We start from the raw sequence: 20,966 nt of genomic DNA, 5'->3' as shown, positions 1-20,966 counted from the left end.
CCCAGGTGGCTCGCTTGCTCTGCTTATCTGTGCTCCCGTGTTTTCTCTTGCACTTATATGCCACGAAGCGTCATCTGCTGTTCTCACCAATCAAAAAAAAGTGCATCTGGCAACAACCTCAACCCCCAGGGCAACCACACATTTATTTAGGAAACTGCTATTATCTAGCAATGGGATCAGGTTTTCTTTTGAAACCCCGGTTTCCTATTACCTGTGGGCATAATTGTGCATGGAAAGACACAGTTTTAAAGAGAGACTTGCTATCTGCCAGAGCAAATCAACGAAATACAGAAGAACAGAGGTGAGCAAAACGAAAAGTGACATATTGTGAAAAACGTGATCTTTCTTTCCCATAGCCATGTAGGTCTCGCGCTACTTCCAGGAGGACAGTCAGGATTCGGGATGCTGCTCTGCAGTCCAGGGATCAGCCCCTGCTTTGCTGGCGTTCCTTCCTTGGTCCTCCCTCTACCTCAGTTGCCTGCTATCCAGAAGGGGCACCGTGAAATCAGCTAGTGCCAAGACTAGGAGGTGATCAGACACAAAGATAATGGACGATGCTCTCAATCAGCGACTGCCAGCAAAAAGCCTTTGATCGCAGGCTCTGGAGAGCCCGAAGGTCACGCTAATCGCATCTCCTTCAGCCTCTCCACGTGCACAACGCTCCAAAGCGAGGCAGGCCACCAGCCCCGCGCGAGAGCTGGGACTGCTGGCTGGCGCTACGCACGGGTGTACAGGGCAGAAGTTGAAAGCTGGCAAAGCACCGGCGCCTGAAAACACAGACTGAAAGAGCGAGTTAACCTGTCGCCACCTATAGCAGGCGACCCCTTCGTTTCTCCTGCCACTACGCTGCCACATAAGCCCATCTCCGCCTTTTCACGGAAGCGGGTATGCGTCACAAGAACAATCACCCTTCTTACATACAGTGTTTGTAGGTCTCACAGACATACCCGTCATACACCTTTCCTACACCAAACCCCTCTCCACAGCCCCAAATGCTGTCCAACTTCCTTGGTCACAGGCAGCTCGCAACAAGCAGGACTGGTCTCTCTGAAGGGTACTGACGTAGCCAAACATAGTCGAAGCCCTCATCGGAAAGGGCCGGTTCAATAACGTACACACACACCAACAACCCGACTCTCACCGAAGGAGAGCTACACGCTTCACCCCAGCAACAACTTCCACTTTCTCAGCTGTGAGCTCCAAGCAACATAACATTTCAGAACTTTTACATTTTAAACCCCAAAGTCCTCTGATAAATGCTCTAACAACTCCGGTCACCTCAAGTTCTCCCTCTATGCTGCACTCTCCTCAGGCACCTGTAGGATTCAATCTAACCACTTCACAGGTTAAGGGAAAAACAGAAGCTAGTTATGCACATTTTAATTACGCTTTCTCCTGCTCACGGAATGCATTCCAGGAGGCTTTTCCCTTCCTTCGCTATCCTGCACGGCTGCATGCCTGCACACCGATCGAGTGCAGCTTGCGCGCTCCCTGGATCGACGGGAGTGTTTATGCCTCCCTGGATACCTCTGCTATCCGTCCCAAGGAGAGCTAAGTCTCACGAGCCTTGCTTTCAACACGCATCTACACAATGGAAGCTTAATCCAGCTTCAATCCGAGAGGTAGCTTCGTCATTAGGCAATACAGCTGGGCGCGGTAGGCCTGTGAGAAGGCTTCGGCGGATAAAGCCGTGCCTCTGTCCGCCACAGGGCGTTCATGCTTGGACCGGACTTGACCGGGTCTGGCACACGAGCCTGCTTTTGGGGTTGGTTAATAGGCCCTTCCCTCTGGATGCTCCATCTCGATTGTTCTCCCAGCGGAGAGTACTCTCACAGATGCGTCCGGCAGCTCTGAAAACAGCATGCCGTTGACCGAAACCTCCGTCTCACCGTCTTTTGCGTAATGCCCACCCATCCACCATAGGTGAAAAGAGAAAAAGCTTCAGATGCACAATAAACTGCTTGTAGGACAGGAAAGAGGCAGACTCAGTCAAGTGACATCAACGCAACACCATGAATTGTTTTTCTTCCAAAAAAACCGCAGAGATTATCATAGTTAAATCAAAGAAAACAAACATGAGTCTACAGCAGCAATGTAAAAAGATGAAAAAAAAGTAACGACTGAACATGCAAAAAACCTCCGTTCGCTCCACTCTTAACACACCGATCAAAGAAAAAACACAACCACCCCCAAAACTTTATTAACATTTTTCACCAAGACTCACGTAACAATGAACAAACTCGATTCCATCTTGGTCAACGATGGGTTGAACAGTCTAAAGTGTATCTCCACAGGCACCTCGATCCTCCTAACACTTCTACTACCGCTTACATTCCAACAGAAAAGCAAGCGTCTGCACTATTGGCACTCTATTTTTCTTAATGATTCTGTCAACCTCTTTGGTGAACACCGCATTAAACAAAACTCTCAGAGTTTTGGTCCATCACAAAAACCATCAGCACAGAAGCGATGCTCCATCTTGTTTCTTTTATTACAGTAAGCGCATTTCTTTTGTTTAACGGTAGTAGTATTTAGCCACATTTTTTTTTTCCTACCCCTCCCAAGTTATCTATAGTCTACTGGCAAACACCCAAGGCTCTAGATAAGACTAAATCAAAGTTATCCCAACTGAGATAAAAACATGGAGAGATAAGTCCAAACTGGCTCCCACTGACTTCAGTGGGAACTGGGGTAGGCTCTTCACGTCAATAGTGCACACACTCAGCTCAACTGGCACCTTAGCAGTAACTCCGCTCCAACTTCTACAATGCATGAAACGATTCTACATCCATCTTGGAAGTACAACTTTTGGGAATAGAAACATACTCATCTTATTACCCCACGTAGTCCTCTCTAAGCAGCAAAACATCGTAGCCAAGAATTCGCAGGGCTGAGCCTTACATCATGGACTAAAAAAAAATCCCCTTCGTGCAGTTTCAGAAAATAAGAAAAAAAAATTAAATGGCTTATAATTCCAACACAAATTTTTCATCAGGGATAAACTTTTGCTTCTCTCTCCGCGCCCCCCCCCCCCCCAATTAAACATAATGTACTTGCATAGTAGCTGTTACTACATTCTACCTAATTCAAGTCCAATCGAGGAGAGCCATCTCTTCAGGTTTTTTTTGTGGCATGACGGTATTATGCACCAAAACGTTTTGTCAAATCCGGACATGGGAAGAAAAATGTTCTGGCCTCAATTCTAGCTTCTTACTCACACATACCTCTTGCATACATTTAAGGTCAGAATTTGACCAGCATTCAAGTTTACTTGACTACTTTAAAACAGGTACTGAGCATTTATGTCAACATTACTGCCTGGCAGCTGCAACAAAAATTTCAGTCTTTCACTCCTTTCAGATTCAAGATTGCTGCTGCTATCTCTCAGTGTTTTAAAACAAACGAGCAAACACACACAAAAAAACGTATTTCAAGACTTGGAACTACACCCAGAGCGCTTCATGATCTCAGAACCCAAACCGTATTTTTAGAAGACATGTAGCATGCTGAAACTTAGTTTTTATACTGTTTGATCAAAACCGAGGGTCCCAAGTGTTTATAAGATACAGGTAGCTGCACCCCATCCCCAGACACACAGGTATATTTGTAATTCTTGCTTCCTTCTTCATTTCCACACACGTAATCGACCGCTGCCAACGCATGTGTATAGGCTGCATACTCCAATTCATTTTTGCTCACAATCAGTCAGTCGGAGGTAAAACGAAGTATTTTGACCTTTTGTAAACCTTCAGGTTTGGCGTACCTGGCATGAAAAAATAAATACCATGTAGAAATAAATATCTTTGTAGCAAAAAATACATGTTTTGTGTATCAATAAATAGAACAACTTGGATTCTTCTTCCAAGGCAGCCTGCGTGCTCTAGTAAATGAGCTTTTTAGCAACTACGAGCGTGTTCTTCAGAAGCATTGCAACAGTCATAGGTCCTACCCCTCCTGGCACTGGAGTGATAAAGCCAGCCTTCTTCTTCACTTCTAAGAGAAAAGAGAAAAAGGTATTGACTAAGAATGTTTCAAAAAACTTTTTTTTTTTTTGTTTTTTCCCTTCAATTGCCCACATACGCCTGGAGGAGCGTAAAGGACTGCGACTTGGCAAGTACTGGAGAACACGGGAAAAGTTAAGGCAGAAGTCTTACTACAGCCATGGTAGGGACAGAATACAGTCAGGACCGGGGCTGCAAGGTAGTTTTCTTCACCTGAATATTATTACCCAGGGGCTAGTTCTGGGGCACGGTTTCACAACCTGTTTGAGCTGATCTACCTGCAGCAAGCTGCCCTTTCCTCATGGGAGCAACGCATACGCACGCAGCCTGTGGTCAGGCAGAGGGAAAGTTAAGCCAACAAATCTTTCTGGCAAGAGGCAGTTTTGAACTGTTTGACCTGGCTGAGCAGCTAGCCCAGGAACATCTGGTGACACGAGGGCAGGACGACCCCAGGAGGGCAGCGTGGGCTTGCATCACCCCCATCTGCCAGCTCTGACACTGCCCCTTCAATACCTAGGAGCGCTATGGAAGCTGGGGGTCTCGTTCTGTAGGTCAAGAGATGACCCCCCAAACTGGGGGCGTTCCTGAGGAGCGGCATGCATAGCAGCAGTCTGCTCTATCAGAATCGCCAGCGGAGCACGGACAGCAGTTAAGCCACCTATTCAGCCTCTTTCCCCCACTCTGGCTTGCGCTTTCTAATAGAGACATTCTACGATCACAAAAGGGAACTTAAAACCGCAGAAGCAAAAAGCACGGTTTCCCGGTTGATTTGTTTTTCTGCTTCACAATATGGACAAAGAATGAAAAACCGAGTTGTCTTCAAGCAAAAACAGATTCTAGTGGCAAAATTCCCGTTGCAACTTCAGCCGTAAACACTCAGCTCCTCCAGAGAAGACTTTTTTTTTTTTTGTAACCAGTGTTACTAGGGTGCCTATATGGAACTAGGATCCGGAGGCGCGGATCTTCCCCAAGTCTCAAACAGAAAGCAAACTCTTACAGCTGAACGAGCTCCAACCACAAACCACGTCAGACGATCCAAAGTTAGTATACAGCTTGAATGCTCGCGTTAAGAGGTAAATACGTAAGGATTAATGTTTTTAAGCATGTAAGTTAACACCTGTCAAGTTAACCTCTTTGCAGGAGGAATTAATATAACGTAGCAATAAATCCTGACTTGGTATTCTTATCTACTGTGCAAAACGCAATCAACTGGAACCGCAGGTTACTTGCCAAAGAATTAGATGCAACTGGCTGGGAATGCATCGCCTAACAAACTGTAATGAGCAGTTATTTGCTAATAATGTTTAGTCCAAATGGCATATTACTAACCTGGTTACTACAGAGGTTTTCTTCTCAAGCGCCACCATGAGACGTTTTTTGCTTGTTAGTTTGGGCTTTTTTTGCTTACTTCCAAATAATTTACTCTAAATTCACACCCCGCTTTCAAAAGCATTGCTTTTAAAAAGGCATACAGACAGACACAGGACAAAAGTGAGCAGGCAGAACTGACACAAGCACATACGTTTCCACTGAAGTCACTACAGGGCAGAACCTACACCCGGCTATGAGAAGGGATCGATGGATGGAGAACTAGGCACCTTGATTTCAGAACCAACAAGATAACTTGCTTCTCCTTTCAGTGTATTCATCTTGAATGCACGTGGTGCTTTACTGTTGAGAATAACAAGGTCTCACGAAAAGAAATACCACGAGAATTTGAAGAGCTGGATATTGTTTCTTTCGGACAGAATATTTACTAGATTTTTAAGGGCGGGGTAAATGAAATAAAAAGAACCACTGTCTGAACTCCCCAAGGCAGGCACCTAACCAAAGCATTCGCAGAAGTTAACGGCGAGTATCTCGCTGAACTGAAGAACAGAAGATGAACCCTCGATGAGGACAGATAGTCATTACAACTGGGAGGGTTTAATTACTCAGTTGACTGGTACCACCAGATATCCTGTTAAAATAGCTGAAAAGGTAAACAAATTGCAATGCGGGCTTTTCTACATGTAAATTGTAACAAATGAATTAACACCTCACATGACCGTTATTCTTAATAGTCTCAAACGCAAATAATTTGTCTTTTTAATAGTTACACTATTTTCAACTCCCTGCCATTTGAGATTGGTGTTTACGGTTAATATAGTTACTACGAATTCCCAAACGAATCTCTTAATTATTGAAACGTACCCACATCTGAAGTAGACATAGTAATTAACATCGAAAATATTTTAGGCATCTTAAATGGAAATAAGTTTGTTTCCATGACAACGTTACATACCTCTTGGTGTGCTATTATTCAAACCGCTCCTGTCTTACTTACGAAGAGGCACGATCCACAACCGGACCATGCCTTACCTAAAGAAAGCCTTCTAACAAACATCATGTACGACAGACATTGCCTCCAGTGTTAGCAAGCATACTCCGCAGTAAACACACAGCACGCTGTTTTCACACGGTGCCGAGGAATTTCTCTACCCATACTCTATCATTATGGAAATCCCTGTGGGTCAGTGTGGCAGAAGACATATTTTGTATCAGTTAGCATAAAACCACCCGGGTAGCTCATTCACAAAAGCCGATCCAGATTTTTAAAGGCACAACAGGTGTCTATGGTGGGGAAAACTACCATCTGATAAGTTTCCATCTGTAAGAGTAAATACAGATACGGTACACGCAATTTACCAAGACGAATGCCAGCGACCGAAGGGGGAAAAATAACCTGGCCCTCAAAAACGTAAAAAGCTTTTCCTTTCCTCAAGAAGCGCAGTAGGCCAAAGGACAGTTCCAAAACAGCACTTCAGCGTGTCCGATCTCACGTCGGCAAGTTAGGTGCTGCACTGTCGGTTCCTTCAGAAGGCCTTGTTTCTGCTTCTCAGCAGTAGTATAACTACGTCCCTAGCTTTAACTCGGCTTTCTCGAGGTGCGCGCTGTTCGCCCAGGCATTTCTCTGCCAATCTGGAAAATGTTGGCATGCAAATTAGGTGCCTATGGGGGAGGAGCTGCTATTTTGCAGCTTCTGTAGAACCTTAAAACCTTCCTTTGATTCTTCAGAAGAAATGAAATGTAGATTGTTTCCTTGAAAAACAGGATCCACTGCTTTGGAAACAGCCCTTCATTCCTAGGTTCCTTTAAAGCTAAGGACATCAGACACCTAATAGGGTTAATCACACAAACCAAGGGCAAGTCTCAACCTGAAGGCACTTCTGGGTCTTGTGCATCTGCATTAAGCGATGCAGAGTAATTCCTGCCTAAGCACTGTTTCCACCAAGCTTTATTAGTCCCTGTAAAGCTACTCTGGATCACTCCGTCCCTGCAGCGCTGCCCAAGAGCGAATCACGTGCTCGGCAATCACAGTAGATATCCCATCATCTGCTCTACACGTTCCGGGATCCTTCTCACTACGCACTGTGGGATACCGACAAGCGAGCATCTACCCCCTTTCTCCTAGGTTCCTCCTTCTTGCTTACTCAACTGTTATCCCTGTTTCTCTTACTGCAGCTATTTTAACAGCAATATGAAAGAACACCAAGGAATTAGGGCCCAGTGCTGTTATTCTAGCAGCGCACGCACCTTTCCTCCTCCGGTACCTCCGAAAGCCAAGCAACAGAGGCACCTCGGACAGAAAAATCCAGCGTGAAATTATGCACAACAGCTTCTCCTTCAGCTCGTGAGCACCAACAGGTGGATGGGGTATCGCTGTAGCCTTGGGATAATAAGCAGTGGCAGCAGAAACACAAGATCTCAAAGATGACTGCCTTCAACCCCTGCACGACCTCTTCTTCTGCAGAGGACCACCTGGACTTGGCCATCCGGCAGCTTACTGCCACCAGTTAGCCATCAGCCAGCCTGCCCTCTTGGCACTCACAGCCTAATGCTACCATTCTTATTTATTTCTTGCGCTAACGGAGCATAACAACAGGCAATGCTTCCTCCGATTTTTGCAGAGCCGCAATACGGTGACAAGATGACACAGACTGCGCTTTGATTAATTGCAAAATGAACGCGAGGTCTTCAAAATCAACTGAGAAATTAACTAGCAAGAGCAGCTCCAACATCCACGTTCCATGTTCACGACCACTGTTTGCAAGAGCCGCAGAGAGCGGTAATTTGGAAAGGATTCAATAATCTCATGAGAAGCCTACAGCCTGGAAGGTAACGCAACGAACGCAAAGCGGCAGCAAACAACCGTCGGAAGCGACCGCGGTCTCAAAGCCTGGGCTCCCCACAACCCGTACCTAAGACGTAACTGCAGGACCACCATTTCCATTAAGAAACTGGATTAGGAGATTACTGTGGTACATCTCTTAAACTACATGAACACGTTTCAAGAAACTTGTCAACTTGCCCGATTACTTTGTAGTCCTTAGTCCTGTAGCTGATGAGGACAGGACACACTTCCCTGGTTTTCTTTCAACCGATTATTTCTTTTTGGTACACTTTGTCTATCCAGAAGCAGTACGTCACCCGGGTTCGTTCTCCACCTTAATAGCATTCGACACACCATTTTCCTGATTTGCCTACATTCCGTACGTACAACTATCCCTCATTCAAAGGAAATTCACGATATAGGCCCATCACCCTTCACCATACCCATCATTTCTCCAGGCACCCTTTTCTGTCATTCAGGACTGGGAATCCCTCCCTGCTCCTGGTGGCACCGGTTTTCCAGAATCTCTTCGACGTTACCCAAGCCGTGCAAAACAGACGAGTCGGGAGAACAGTTCTCCTTTATAAACCCCTCCACTGATATCACAACTCCATCACTTACAAAGGTCTTAAATAACGGATTTCTTTTCTATATAGGCATCCGATAAAGACTCAAAAAACGGCACGACCATCTGCTTGTCAAACATACGGGAAGAATCACAAACAAACATAGGTAGCATTTAAAGCAAATCCCACTCCAGTTCTGTACGCTTTGGTTTCATCGGCATTTCCAGTGCCAGTTCCAAAGATTACTACCCTGCTCTACCAGTCACTCCTGGAAACGGTGCTCCACCCAAAAAAGCCATTCCAGTTAAATGCTCTGTGTAAGTTGTTGCTTTATTCCGTGTTCCTGGGCCTTGTAGCCCTCCTCCCCGCTTCCCATTAGTGCTGCGGCAACAAAAGCCCTATAATACAGGACCAAGTACACCCACACATGCGCTCCCCTGCTCATAGAAAACACGTCTCCCCTTCCGGGACTAAAACTCGCTGCCCAGAAATAACTAAAACGGCACTGGCTATCAGCTAAGGATGCCGCCGCTTCTCCTCCTCCCTGTCCCTTCACCCTCCCGCCGGTGGCTCCCAGAAGCTACAAAACACCCCCTCCCTGGACCCTGCATTTCGGCAAATTTGTAACACGAACAGGGGTACGTTCCAAGGGCTGTGCTGGTTATATACACACAGAGACGCACACGCAGTTTAAGATATCCTAGTAACATCAGGCTAGGTACCTCAGCGCTTCGCAGTCGACCTCCACGTGCACAGTATTTTCCTGTTTTGCTCTTTTAAACACCTTGGAACTGCACAGTAAACTATTCTGAACAAAGAAAATAAAGTCCCTTTTTTGACGTGGACACATTTTGGAGAGTCAAAATGAAGAGGGTATATGGCGATGGGGAAAATCACAAATTCTGTTTGAAGACATTCCAGGAAACAGCCTGGGATTTTTGCCCAAAATAAACAGTTAAGCCTGACAAGCACAGAGGTACCCCGATGGCATCATTACCAAGCCAGCCATTATAGCAGCTTTAAGAGCGCTACACACAAGTCTGATATTGTTAAATTTAAGTAAACTAAACCATCTTGCTGCTCCTCCTCATCTACTGGAGTTTAAAAGGACAGGCAAAGTCTGTTCGTTGGCTTGAGAGCGCGTACACACGTACGCCAGCGTATGCCAGCGGCCGGTCGTCAGCCCGCTGCGGGAAGCGCCCTCAAGGCCAAAGTCTCTGGCTGCGGGTGCCTGCATGCAACTCTGCTGCCTACAGCAGAAGCAGACACGACTCAAACAAATCCAGACTTTAGGACAGATGTCCAAACTTCCAAAGTCATTCTTTGAGCAGCTATCAAATTCTCTCGCCCTGTGGCAGGAATTTTTTCCTCCAGGCATTTCTTAGGGAGAATTTCATAATGAACAACACAGAAAAAAAAATTGAACTGGCATCCTTTCATTGTTGAAGAGGTAAAAAAATCAACTTGAGTGTCTAGCCTACCCTCTAAGGATTAGAGGATGGCATCCAAGTATTGCTACGATACGACAACTGCATCAAAACAGTTTTCACCCATGTAATAAACTTCATTTCCACTACGGGAGATGTTCAGTCAGATGACCTGGTGAAGCCAGTCTATTTCTTATAAATCAAATTTAACCTCCGATGGTCCAGTTCAATCTCTGCTCTCCCCACGGCCACATTTTTTTACTTCAAGTGGTTGATGAGCAGACAGACATTGGTGAGCTACATGACATTAAACAGGTGCTTTATGTCATGCCAGCCATTTATGTACCTGGCCTTAACCTAAAAAAATCATTTTCACTTAGGCTTAAATATAAATTCAGTCAAGTGATCAAATAGAGGAAAAGGATAAAATGATTTACCACATGAACACACTAGCATGTTCCATTTCCTAACTGACAAATCAAATACTTGGCAAGGGTGATTTACTTTTTAGTGTTTAGAACTGTATACACTGGGATGGGGGTTTTTGTTGTTAGAGATTTAGTGAAACTTTCACCGATACCAATGAACCAACAACAATTTCCCTTTGGCAATGCACAGTGAAATGCTACTTGCAACTGTAGTGGCATAATCCAAGTTGAAGTTCCTCCCTCTTTTTTGGATCTTCCCTCCCCCCAGGTAAAATCCTGAGAACAACCCACAGCAGACATGACGAGACATATACAGTGCGTTGCTGAAACTCTGAATCACGGCCTTGCCATTGAATCTACACCTATATATTACATTCAGACCGTCTCGCGTTTAAATAAAACAAACGAAAAGGATACATTTTCATGTTTCTCTAAGTCATAGCTTTTTTTCCCTCCCGTACCTGCTCAAGCAAACAAAAAAATCCTAAAAATTCTCTGTATTTCAGTTCCATTCTGAAAACGGAACATATAACCTTTAACTTGGGATAGTACAAGCAGGATAGCGACACAAAAAATATTTCCAGTCGCACTCTGGAAGTATTTTCCTACTGGAGCTCGATTGTACGCTTACAGTTATACATTTCCAAACGCACGCCGAGACAATCGCTCATCTACACTCGTGCGGGTAATTTCATTGACTTTAACAGACAAGTATCATGTATGATGAGTGAAAGAAGCAGGAACTAAGGGAGCGATGTAATTACAAATACATACAGCTGGCGAGAAACATTTTGAATGTAATTAAGCTTTAAGACATGATGCCAGCCAAGATGTTAATAACTGTGAAAAAAAACCTGTGGGTGATTTTCATACTTATCAAAATAAGGAACTGTTGAGAACCATTAATAATGTGGGTAAATGCTGTCTAAGCTTCCCACACTCAACTCTGCCAATAAGCTTTAATTTTCAACTGCAACAATCCTGCTATTCCAGTCTGGAGCTCCTCCAGAGCAGAGATATTTAATCAAGTTACACTGTGAACTTGCTCTGCAACACATTAAACATAAAAAGATCAATATGTAACCCCAATTTTTATCTGTTGGGCTTGCCTGGCCCCTGATTGTCAACAGCTCAAGACGAACCCACATTAAACCTTCACATGAAGAATCTTTCTAAAGCAGAAATTAACGTTTTCACACACAAGCATAGAGCGACAGCGTAAAAGGAAGCTCGAGAAGCTGTGGTATATAATAATATTTGCTATGAACAGCAGGAGACCCTCTACTTGTGAAAGAGCAGAAACTGTTTTTATTGCTTACCCTTGAAACGCTTCACAGACTCGCATAGGATTAAAGAAACCCAGAGACAAGCATCTTGTGCTACCACACGGCCCTAAGAGCTCATCTGCATCTCTTAAAGGTTGCTGGTATGCGTAATTAAAAGCAACACTTCCTCTCTTAAATAACATACCAGTTCTTAGGAGCAGATATACGAATGTATAGTTTGTTTTCCTATTTAAGCAATTAAATGAGAAAAAAATCCCTGCAAGTGTCATCTCATTTGAGACACTGGCTATTCCAAGTATTTATCACAAATGAATCCCACAACCTTCAATATATTTATCCAACAGGTCCGTACAAAGAGTGTTTCACTGACCTTCAAAGTCCACATCCCCAACTAATTTGATCTTTCCCGTAAGAGGATCGTGGATATGGTTGATGCCTACATCAATCACAGCTGCACCTTCTTTGACCATATCAGTTGTAATCAACTTTGGGATACCTGGAATCATCAAAATATATTTGATTAACACGGCCAGGTAGGCTTAGGACATCAATTTCAAATTATATCAAGGGGTGTGCAAGCACATGTCTGTATGTACAAAGAAAAAAAAGATTATTGTTTCACTTTAATTTTTCTTGATACATCACACACGCACAACGCCATTATTCCTCAGTTTCTCACAGTTTATTATTATGAGAAGAAAAGGTCGTATTTGTTCATTTTGACTAAACGTTTTCAGCCAAACCTGCAGTCACAAACATAGTCAACGTGATCTCCACGAAGGAAGTAGTCGCTGGTTTGTGGCACTAGGTGCCTTCCATAGCCTTCCCAAAGAAAGGCTGAACGATGAAGATGCTCTGCGAGCCACAAGAAACCGTTAGTATCGTCAGAGGTCTGCTGATCCAGAAGCGCTGTCAACTGCTGAAGCAAGCCACGTATGTTGTTACCTCCACCACATTTTCTTTACTCTTGGCTTTTTTTCATATTTGTATCGGATTTGTGTTCCTCTTGACTTGTCCGACTTCTCGTATACTTTACTTGTTCGCTGCACAGTATCTCAAGCAGTTACTTAAATCACGAACACGAACTACATGAAATACCACTGCCACAACAACAAATGCTCACTTGGTGAGAAAGTCTGATCTATCCTAACAACTTATTTTTGATTCCTGTCATTTATAAGCAACAGATAGACAACAAGGAAAACATAAAACAGCCAGCTCAGATTTACCCATAACAAACAGCATCAGTTCAATCTTTTGGAAGGAAGCAACTGCCTTTCAAGTAAAACTTGCTCCACGTGATCTCTTCATAAGCGAGCAAGAAAAACGTACTGGATGGAAAACCAAGTTAGTTAATTGTGCCCAGGGAAGGGGCTCCAATGGCACTTCACGAAAACGAAAGCATGTGCAGAGGGAGCAGCGGAAGGGCCAGGTGTCTATTTATAACGTCACTAGCGTCATGGTGGAGAACACTTATATAGTAGTGGCACAAGGGGCAGATGACACAAAGCTGGAAAGAACTTCAAACAGATGAGCTTAGATTTCAAGTGCCACTGAAAAAAAAGAGCGAAGCATCAAAACCCATTTGACATTCCACAGGGACGAAGGAAAGACACCACATTTACATACAGATCATTACCCCTCACAAAAGCAAGACAGCAAACAACTGGTTAAGGAGTGATTTCTCATAAAAAGAATTTGGGATTAGATCAACTGAACACAGACAGACACAATCATGCTACTTCTAGACACGCACAGAAACCCTAATCTCTTCAACAGATGACATCAGCTGGGATACCATGTTCTCCCTGCGGGTGCTTAACTTCTCCGATCTGTCTGTTCACATCTCTATAAAACACCAAGAACAATGAGGATTATGAAGAAACGTTGCAAAGAATTAACCTTTTACACCTCATGACAGCCCTCAAAGATATTAAAAACTTTTGGCACAAGAGGAAATACGCTTTTCTGCCCATATCCATGACCTATGTGACACCTAACAAGAGACCTAAGTTTGTTTCCTTTGCTGCGCTGCCCAGAACTTTTTAACCGCAAGAACAGAGGAACACTGCGGCAAGTAGTCTGAGGAGAGAACAAGAATGTCTCTATCGCTGGAGATCTGAAAAAGCAGACTGAACTAGTATGTACAAAACATCACTTTTGGTGCACTCGTATGGACTAGATGGACTTTCTAAAGACCGTTCTCACCCTGCTTTTCTACCATTTCCACACAGACATAGCAAAAGGGAACCGGAAAGACCGCCTACGTTCAAATGTTGCCGACGCGCAGAAAACGCTGCTCTGTCTGTTGTACTCCTTAGACAACGAAGCCCCCGACGCTCGACGAACACGTTCACCAAAATTTGTTCAAGGGTGGAGGATGGCAGCCTGAGACTGAATCTGGGACAGCTGAGGCTTTTCTACATTAGTTTCTACTACTACTACAGAAAAGAGAACAGAAAAAACCAAACCAAAAGCTGCACAGCGGGATTAGTTTTGGTTCAAGAAACACACTCGACTAACGAGCAATTTTAACCGTGCTACTGGTAACCCCAGTGCGTGACACTGACCTTTCACAGGGGAGCTTCTACAAAACACCATGTCCTGCTATTGACAGCAAACTGGGTGACCTCCCACTCGACCAAAGAGGGCCTGGCCTCAGCACTACACACCATCATTATCTCTCAGTGGGCTGCATCTGCATAGCGTCCTGGGTACAGTTTTTTTGCCATTAAGAAACTCCAGCTAAAACAGAGCGCTGCAACACGCCACCTCATCTCTTCGATAGGCACCATATTCCTTCAGCACATCTAAACGTAAAGCATCTCGATATCCATCACAAAGACGTTCAACAGTCAGGACCCAGGAAACCTAAAAAGTCACTTCGAATTCCAGATAAAGAGCTGAGCCAAGGGCTATATGTTTCCAGTCAGCACAGCTGAGCTATCTATATACGCAGCAAGAGACACCAAGACAGTTATTTAGGTGTTCAAACAACTTAAGTACCAATGCGACAACTGAATTGCACGCACCTTCTGACCTGGGTCCTACCAAAAGGGGTGGCAAAACATCATTTTCTACAGCAGTAGTCCTGGACAGCCCACGTCTTCCACCTTGTACAGATCACCGCCGCATGGGATTTCAAACTGCGGGTAGCACCACACTTTCATTTTGAGGAGATCAATGTCATGTAGCTTCCCCCATGTGCTGAAGCTAGAGCTAAGACTTCTATGGCATGCCAACAGCTCGACTCACACAGAAAAAAAACCTCCCTTTCAAGACCAGGAGTTCAGAAGGATCCCTCTTTGCAGAGAGCAATTTTAATTACAGGAAAGGCTATCTTAAAACAAAGGTACTCGCACTGCTTGACAAACAGCAGCACGGTGTGCAACCAGACATCGGAAAGTTTATGCCCGGACAGTCACAACAAATGAAGCGTCTCCTGGAATGTTAAGGCAAAGCATTATCTGAGACCACAGTCGCTGCGTGCTGACCGAGAGCCAAGAATATCAAGTCCTTACAAGTCACCTGCATTAGCCTATCATACCTTAATTGCAACAGTGGCAATCTTTTCTCTGTATTCACTTCAAATGACCTCCTACATTTCTTTCCTACCATGCAACCTCCGACTCGGAGCGATGGGAAATTCCAACTTTGAAATTACAATTCACCTTGCTTTTGAGCAATTCCACCAGTTGCATGTTCTGTGAGGAACGTTCATCTAGTAATAGAGTATCTCCAAAGGGGGACTGTAACCTCCCCTCTCACCACCAAAGCAGCTTTCTCTCAGGCAGAGATGAGAATAAAAAGGAAAAGAAAGCAAATCCGTGTGTATTGACCGGGGTTTTATTGAGGCAAGTGCTGGTATACAAGGGCTTCATTTACAAAGTGCTGGATCACAGCCAATTACTCATTTAGATACAGGCAATACAAGAACCTTCTTGGCTCTCCATTTCTCACTCCCCCACAGGACACAAGCTTGAAACTCTGCTTCTGATGTTGAGCAAGCCAAGACCTCAAATTCTTTCCTATGCCATTCGATAACATCTGGCTGCGTCTACTTCATCGTGCTCTTACGCAACCATCCGTTGCAAGCTGGCTGCTAACTGGATAATGCCTCAGCCTTATGGGGGTAAGTGATCTGTCTGCGATAGGGATGGAAGCATATTAACGGAAGCTGCACAGTTACACCCTTTGTAAAATGGCTTGATAATAGGCCAAATACTTAGTAGCAACACATAAACTAACCCCTAAACCAAATGAGCAGATCTATTTACTTAAGCCTACTTTACATACCAAGTAGGAAGAGGTAAGTGTTAGAGCAGCTATTCCTAAAATACCCTGACCGAAGACTGGGGGAAAATCTCTCATCAGTAAATCACGGTTTAAACAAAAGAGAAACAAAGCGCTACCTAATTCCAGCTTAGGTACAAAGACTACGAAACAGCCAACTCCCGGGAAGCTAACCAGCCACTATCTGAATAAAAGGGTCTGACAAATCAGCAATTTCTACACAAGAGGACCGCAGATCGTGTCCCAAGGGACAGCACAAGTAGTGCCAGAAGAATTTCATCTGGTATTTGGCATCCCCATTCCTTCTCCCCATTGCCCCCCTCTGCAAACCTCGCAGGCAGACGAGCCTTCTCTCTCAAGGCAGACTGGAAAGCCAAGACAGGAGAAGCAGCAGGCTGACTCGTCAAACACTGTCTCCTGCCTCCCTCACTGCCCTGGAAATACCGTGGTGGCTATGTAAGCACCACAAGTAAAGCTGCGCTTATTCTTCTACTACGCGCCTGGGCCAATAGCAAAAAGAACAGACTCCGTGGGATGTCTGTATAGGCAGGGATAGCGGGCAAAGATCGGAAAAGCTACGGTGGGATACGAAATGCTGGGTGTGCTTAGGAGTAATTATTATGCTTTGGCTAGAAATGCAGAAGTCGCATCGTATTGGAAGAGTTTAGGAAGCTCCACCTGGAAGCAGAGACACAGCTTTTAGGGAGGGGTAGGCCGGACAAGAGCAGCATTGTTAGAACTTATGATGCAAGGAGTTGGGAGGCAACGAGAGGGAAGTAGTAAACTTAATGGATAGTTACAATCAAACTAAGCAGGAAAACAGGGGTGCCAAGGCTGGGGGCGAATGAGAGACACCATATGAAAACGGGTGTTCTCAAACTCAAGAGTAAAAACAGAAGCATGTGATTCGAAGCGTTACGAAAGCCGCGAATGCAAGCCAACAGAAAACTCCTCGGAGATAGAGCACCGTGTCAGAACGAACAGACTCACTGCAGCAAGTCACCAAACTGGGAGCCAGAACGCACATGGCTCTTCCATGGGAAGACGAGAATGAGAATAGCAATCTTACACTTATATGCACACACCAACAGCCGTTTTCCATTTGCACACCTTGCACAGTGGCCTGTAACAGCAGCTGTTTCTACCTGGCAGGGTAGAAGCTACCTTTTTTGAAACGCTCACCGAACAGGTCACGCATTTCCGGAGAGCGCACGAAAGGTACGATGTGCGCGGTTCCCAAGTAACAAGAGCGACCTCGGAGGGATTCCACCTTTCTAAAGCGTAGTCTTCCCCAGAGCATCCGCTGGGGCAGGGCTGCATGCTGTTTGCACAATCTAGCCCTGGGTTTTTTTCATCACTCCAAGTTTATCTCATGTTGCGTAATGGATGTTGCATCGTGCTCCTGTTAAAAATGACACGAGGAAAACAACGCAAAGAACAAACACGGCTGAATTGCTACCGAACCGTTTAACTACAAGCATAACCGAAGACAACCTATGTTCAGCGTGAAAGTCAGAAGCGACGATTAAATTGGAAGCAGTGAATTTGGACGCAAAGTTAAACTAGTTTATTTCCAGTTAGCACACACATTATTATCCTTCATTCGCAGTGCGTGAATTCCCGTCAGGCCCACAGCTGAGTAATCACATGCGGGACTACTGAGCTGTTTCTTGTTCCTGACCTGGCCTGAAAAAAGAGAACGCAGTTACGCCCTGAAGCAAAGGACATCTCACTTCAATAGGAAGTGATGAGCTTTAGACAGGTACCTATCTGTCTTCACCTAGAAAATAAGTAAGTAAGTAAAACTTTGGTCTTGAGGATGATGAAGAGGGAGGAAGGGAGGAGAACAGAGGGAAGACACAACCCTCCTGTATTCCTCTCAAACAGTACGAGAGAAGGAGGATATCCTGAGCTGCGAGGAGGGCACAGACTTTTACCACGGTTCTTACGGAGTTGGATTGTCTGGGTTTGGGGGTTTCTTCATTAATTTATTTTTCTATTTATAATCCCCTTAAACAAAAACCAGAGCTTGCTCAGAAGCACAGTTCTGCTTTTTTCTTCTAGATTCGTCAAACTGCAAGTATTTCACTCTACATTGCTTTAAGAATACAGACGCTGATCTTTCGGACCCCTTCCTCTAGGCAATTACCATTCTCTTCCACTTTACATGGCAATTGTAAAAGAAAAAGAAAAATTAGAAATTCAGCCATTAATAACATAGGTTACCAAAACTAGCAGTTAATTTGGCAAGGTTGCCCTTAATTCTAACAGCAAGGGAATGATACCACTGTTTAATGAATGCAGCCTCCAGCTGATTTAAAGAAACCCTCCTGTCAAAATTTAAATGACTCATGATTTTTGCACTGCACAGAGAATGTTTTAATTTACATAATTATACCTGTATAAACTATGCACTGACTGGTTCCCAATCTTGAGTTCACTCTGAAGTCTCCCTAAGGGAAAGGTGTCACATGTGACGAGAAACAGTTTATGAGTCTGCAAATGTGAAGGGCAAGAACAAAGAGCGAAATCACTTGCCCTTCTTAAAACAAGACATCCTCCTTACTGCAACACCCTCCGCAAGCACAAGCCCCAGTTATTTGGTAAAATGTGAAATAACCCGTAGTGCCACCAACACAGACACCAAAGGCTGCTTTTTACGTTTTAAACATTGCGATTCGAGTATTAACAACAACTAGTATTACCTGCAGCTACTATTACAATGTCAGCGAGTTGTGTATGGATCTTGAGCTGCTCTTTTGGTGTGTGTCTGTGAGCAATGGTCACCGTAGCATCACCTGAAACGTAAAAGATCATCAATTAATTGTCACATATAAAATGCCTGTAAACCATTCGCTTTCAGGTGCGAATGACTACCTTTGGTACGTTAACACCACCACCCGTGATCATCAGATTTGCCTTGGGTTGCATGATTTATTTCAGCATCGCCAGAACGCTCACAACGCTTGCTGTTCACGCATATTAAAAAACATTGATTCTTCAAAATTCTCACAGGATGAATTCATTTATACGCTGCGGACTAGCTTATTGCTTCATCAGCCTCATTACATTTAGTGGAATTACACAGAGCAAACCCAGCACGGAATCCGGTGTCTACCTTATTAAGCGCAGTTTCTGTAGCGTGCCGTAAGACTCGGTTGTCTGTCACAAACTAAAGCTTCAACTACGAGGTCACCAGCTCCGATCTCTGTCCTCAACCACATTTGTCATCCATGTCCTGAAGCTCCCTAGGTGCTTCCCTTGCCATTCTGTTGTCTAGACAGGAAGGAGGACCAGAGTCTTCCCTGCACCTGTGACTTAACTTCGTAACTGCTTTTCCCTCGAGTCAAAGTTTAGTCTTTGGCCCGTGTTTTCGGCAGATTTTGAGTGCTCAAGGAATAATTGGTAATGCAAGTTCAGTGAAGTGGCACTATTTCTTACTGATATTCCCTCTCTCAAGAATAACACGGCTGATAATCCGGCCAACAACAGGCGATGACAACTGAGGCTCTCGTCTTTGTAGGGCCCGATTGCATAGGGACAGAGCCTAGCAGCTATGACAACAAGGACACTCCTGGGCCTTGGTCCTTCTGGTCCTTCTCAGAAACGCCGCCGACCAATAACTGCGTGCAAGGGCCAGACAGCAAAATCCCTCCGACTGGAACGCTACCAGATTTCATCAAGGAGAGGCGTTCTTGAACATACATGCGGAGCACAATCAAGAGCAGCACCGGCATTTACAAAATTCCACCTAGATGCAACTGAGAAGGTTTATCACCATGACCACTGACGAAATCAATACATCCAGTGCATGTATTTTTCCACACCCTCAAAGCATTCCCAGTCACCATTTTATGTAGCTCAAGTGCAACAACAGGAATGGAAAAGACCGGACAAAAAGGTGCTCAGATTTTTGCAGGTGTCCTTCCATCTCTTGTACCTCCTGATAAAACACTAACAGCTGAACCCTTACCTCACACCAGAGTAAGAAGTGTTTGAAGTTATCACAAATAGAAGCACACCTCCTTTTGGGCAAACTCTCAAGACCTGGGGCCTGCTCCCGCATGTATCCGTTTTTCTTGGCAAGAAGCTACAAATAGCTACCCTCCTAGTAAGACATGAAAAACTTTGTGCCGTTCGATGGAGATCCTAAGGAGAGGCTACTACACGTGAAACACGTGGTCACGGGGATAGGGACTGAAGCCTCACACAGCATCCGACAGCAAGCGTGGCGATCCCTCAAGGACTGTCCGAGAAAACAGCAAAGATAGCAGCTATCAAAGGAGACTCCTCCCAGCGCTCTCCCTGTCCACTGTTTGTACCGCACAGCGTTCAGGTGTCGCATCCCCCCGTCTCCACCTTCCGCTCATCGCAAACTCCTAAGCCACGTGATTAACCATTACACTAGAAGCTTTTGCCATCTCAGACATTACCGCCACATCTGCTTCCTCTGGAATGTGTCTGACTGATCTAATCTGTGTCTCTCATCTCATTAACTCTCTTACATCTTCAACCTGTCTGTGCGCTGGCTTCTGTGCTTTTTCCCCTCATCTTTGATCGCTCTTCTCCTTCAGCCTCTGTATTGCATATCGTCTCCTCCAAGAGAAGCAGACTGAGACATTTTCAGATAATGAGAACAGAGAAGTACAGATAGGCATAAGCAATTCCATTAAATAAGGGGAATTGCCAGCAGTTTAAAGTCTCTCACCAACTTCCTATAACTTCCCACGAATTTAAGTGCATCGAGGGCTCAGACAGCTAATAGTCTTAGAAACACCTCCGCAGGAACCCTTCTTGCGATAGCAAGATCCC

General features: G+C 44.7%; 1 protein-coding gene across 13 annotated transcripts in view; it reads right to left on the bottom strand.

The window, feature by feature from the left end:
• Positions 1-20,966, bottom strand: part of LOC104015875 (methylenetetrahydrofolate dehydrogenase (NADP+ dependent) 2 like) — a 73,891-nt gene that overhangs the window by 32,514 nt on the left and 20,411 nt on the right. For 11 of the 13 annotated variants that reach the window (XR_015699687.1, XR_015699686.1, XR_015699685.1 and 8 more), the window contains exons 6-7: positions 18,860-18,952; positions 12,232-12,357 (exon numbers count right to left, since the gene is read on the bottom strand). Coding sequence is in view for 10 of the 13 variants with exons in the window: in XM_087736587.1 (XP_087592713.1) it covers positions 12,232-12,357; positions 18,860-18,952 (219 nt within the window). In the remaining 3 variants the exon portion in view is untranslated. The remainder of the gene's footprint in view (positions 1-12,231; positions 12,358-18,859; positions 18,953-20,966) is intronic. The other 2 variants (XM_087736584.1, XM_087736585.1) reach the window with 1 other exon arrangement.

Source organism: Nipponia nippon, unplaced genomic scaffold (assembly GCF_047370975.1).
Source record: "Nipponia nippon isolate SJK-2023a ecotype South Korea unplaced genomic scaffold, ASM4737097v1 scaffold_6, whole genome shotgun sequence".
Classification (NCBI taxonomy): Eukaryota; Metazoa; Chordata; class Aves; order Pelecaniformes; family Threskiornithidae; genus Nipponia; species Nipponia nippon.
The sequence above is the reverse complement of the archived record's forward strand: the minus strand, read 5'-3'. Positions and strand labels throughout refer to the sequence as shown.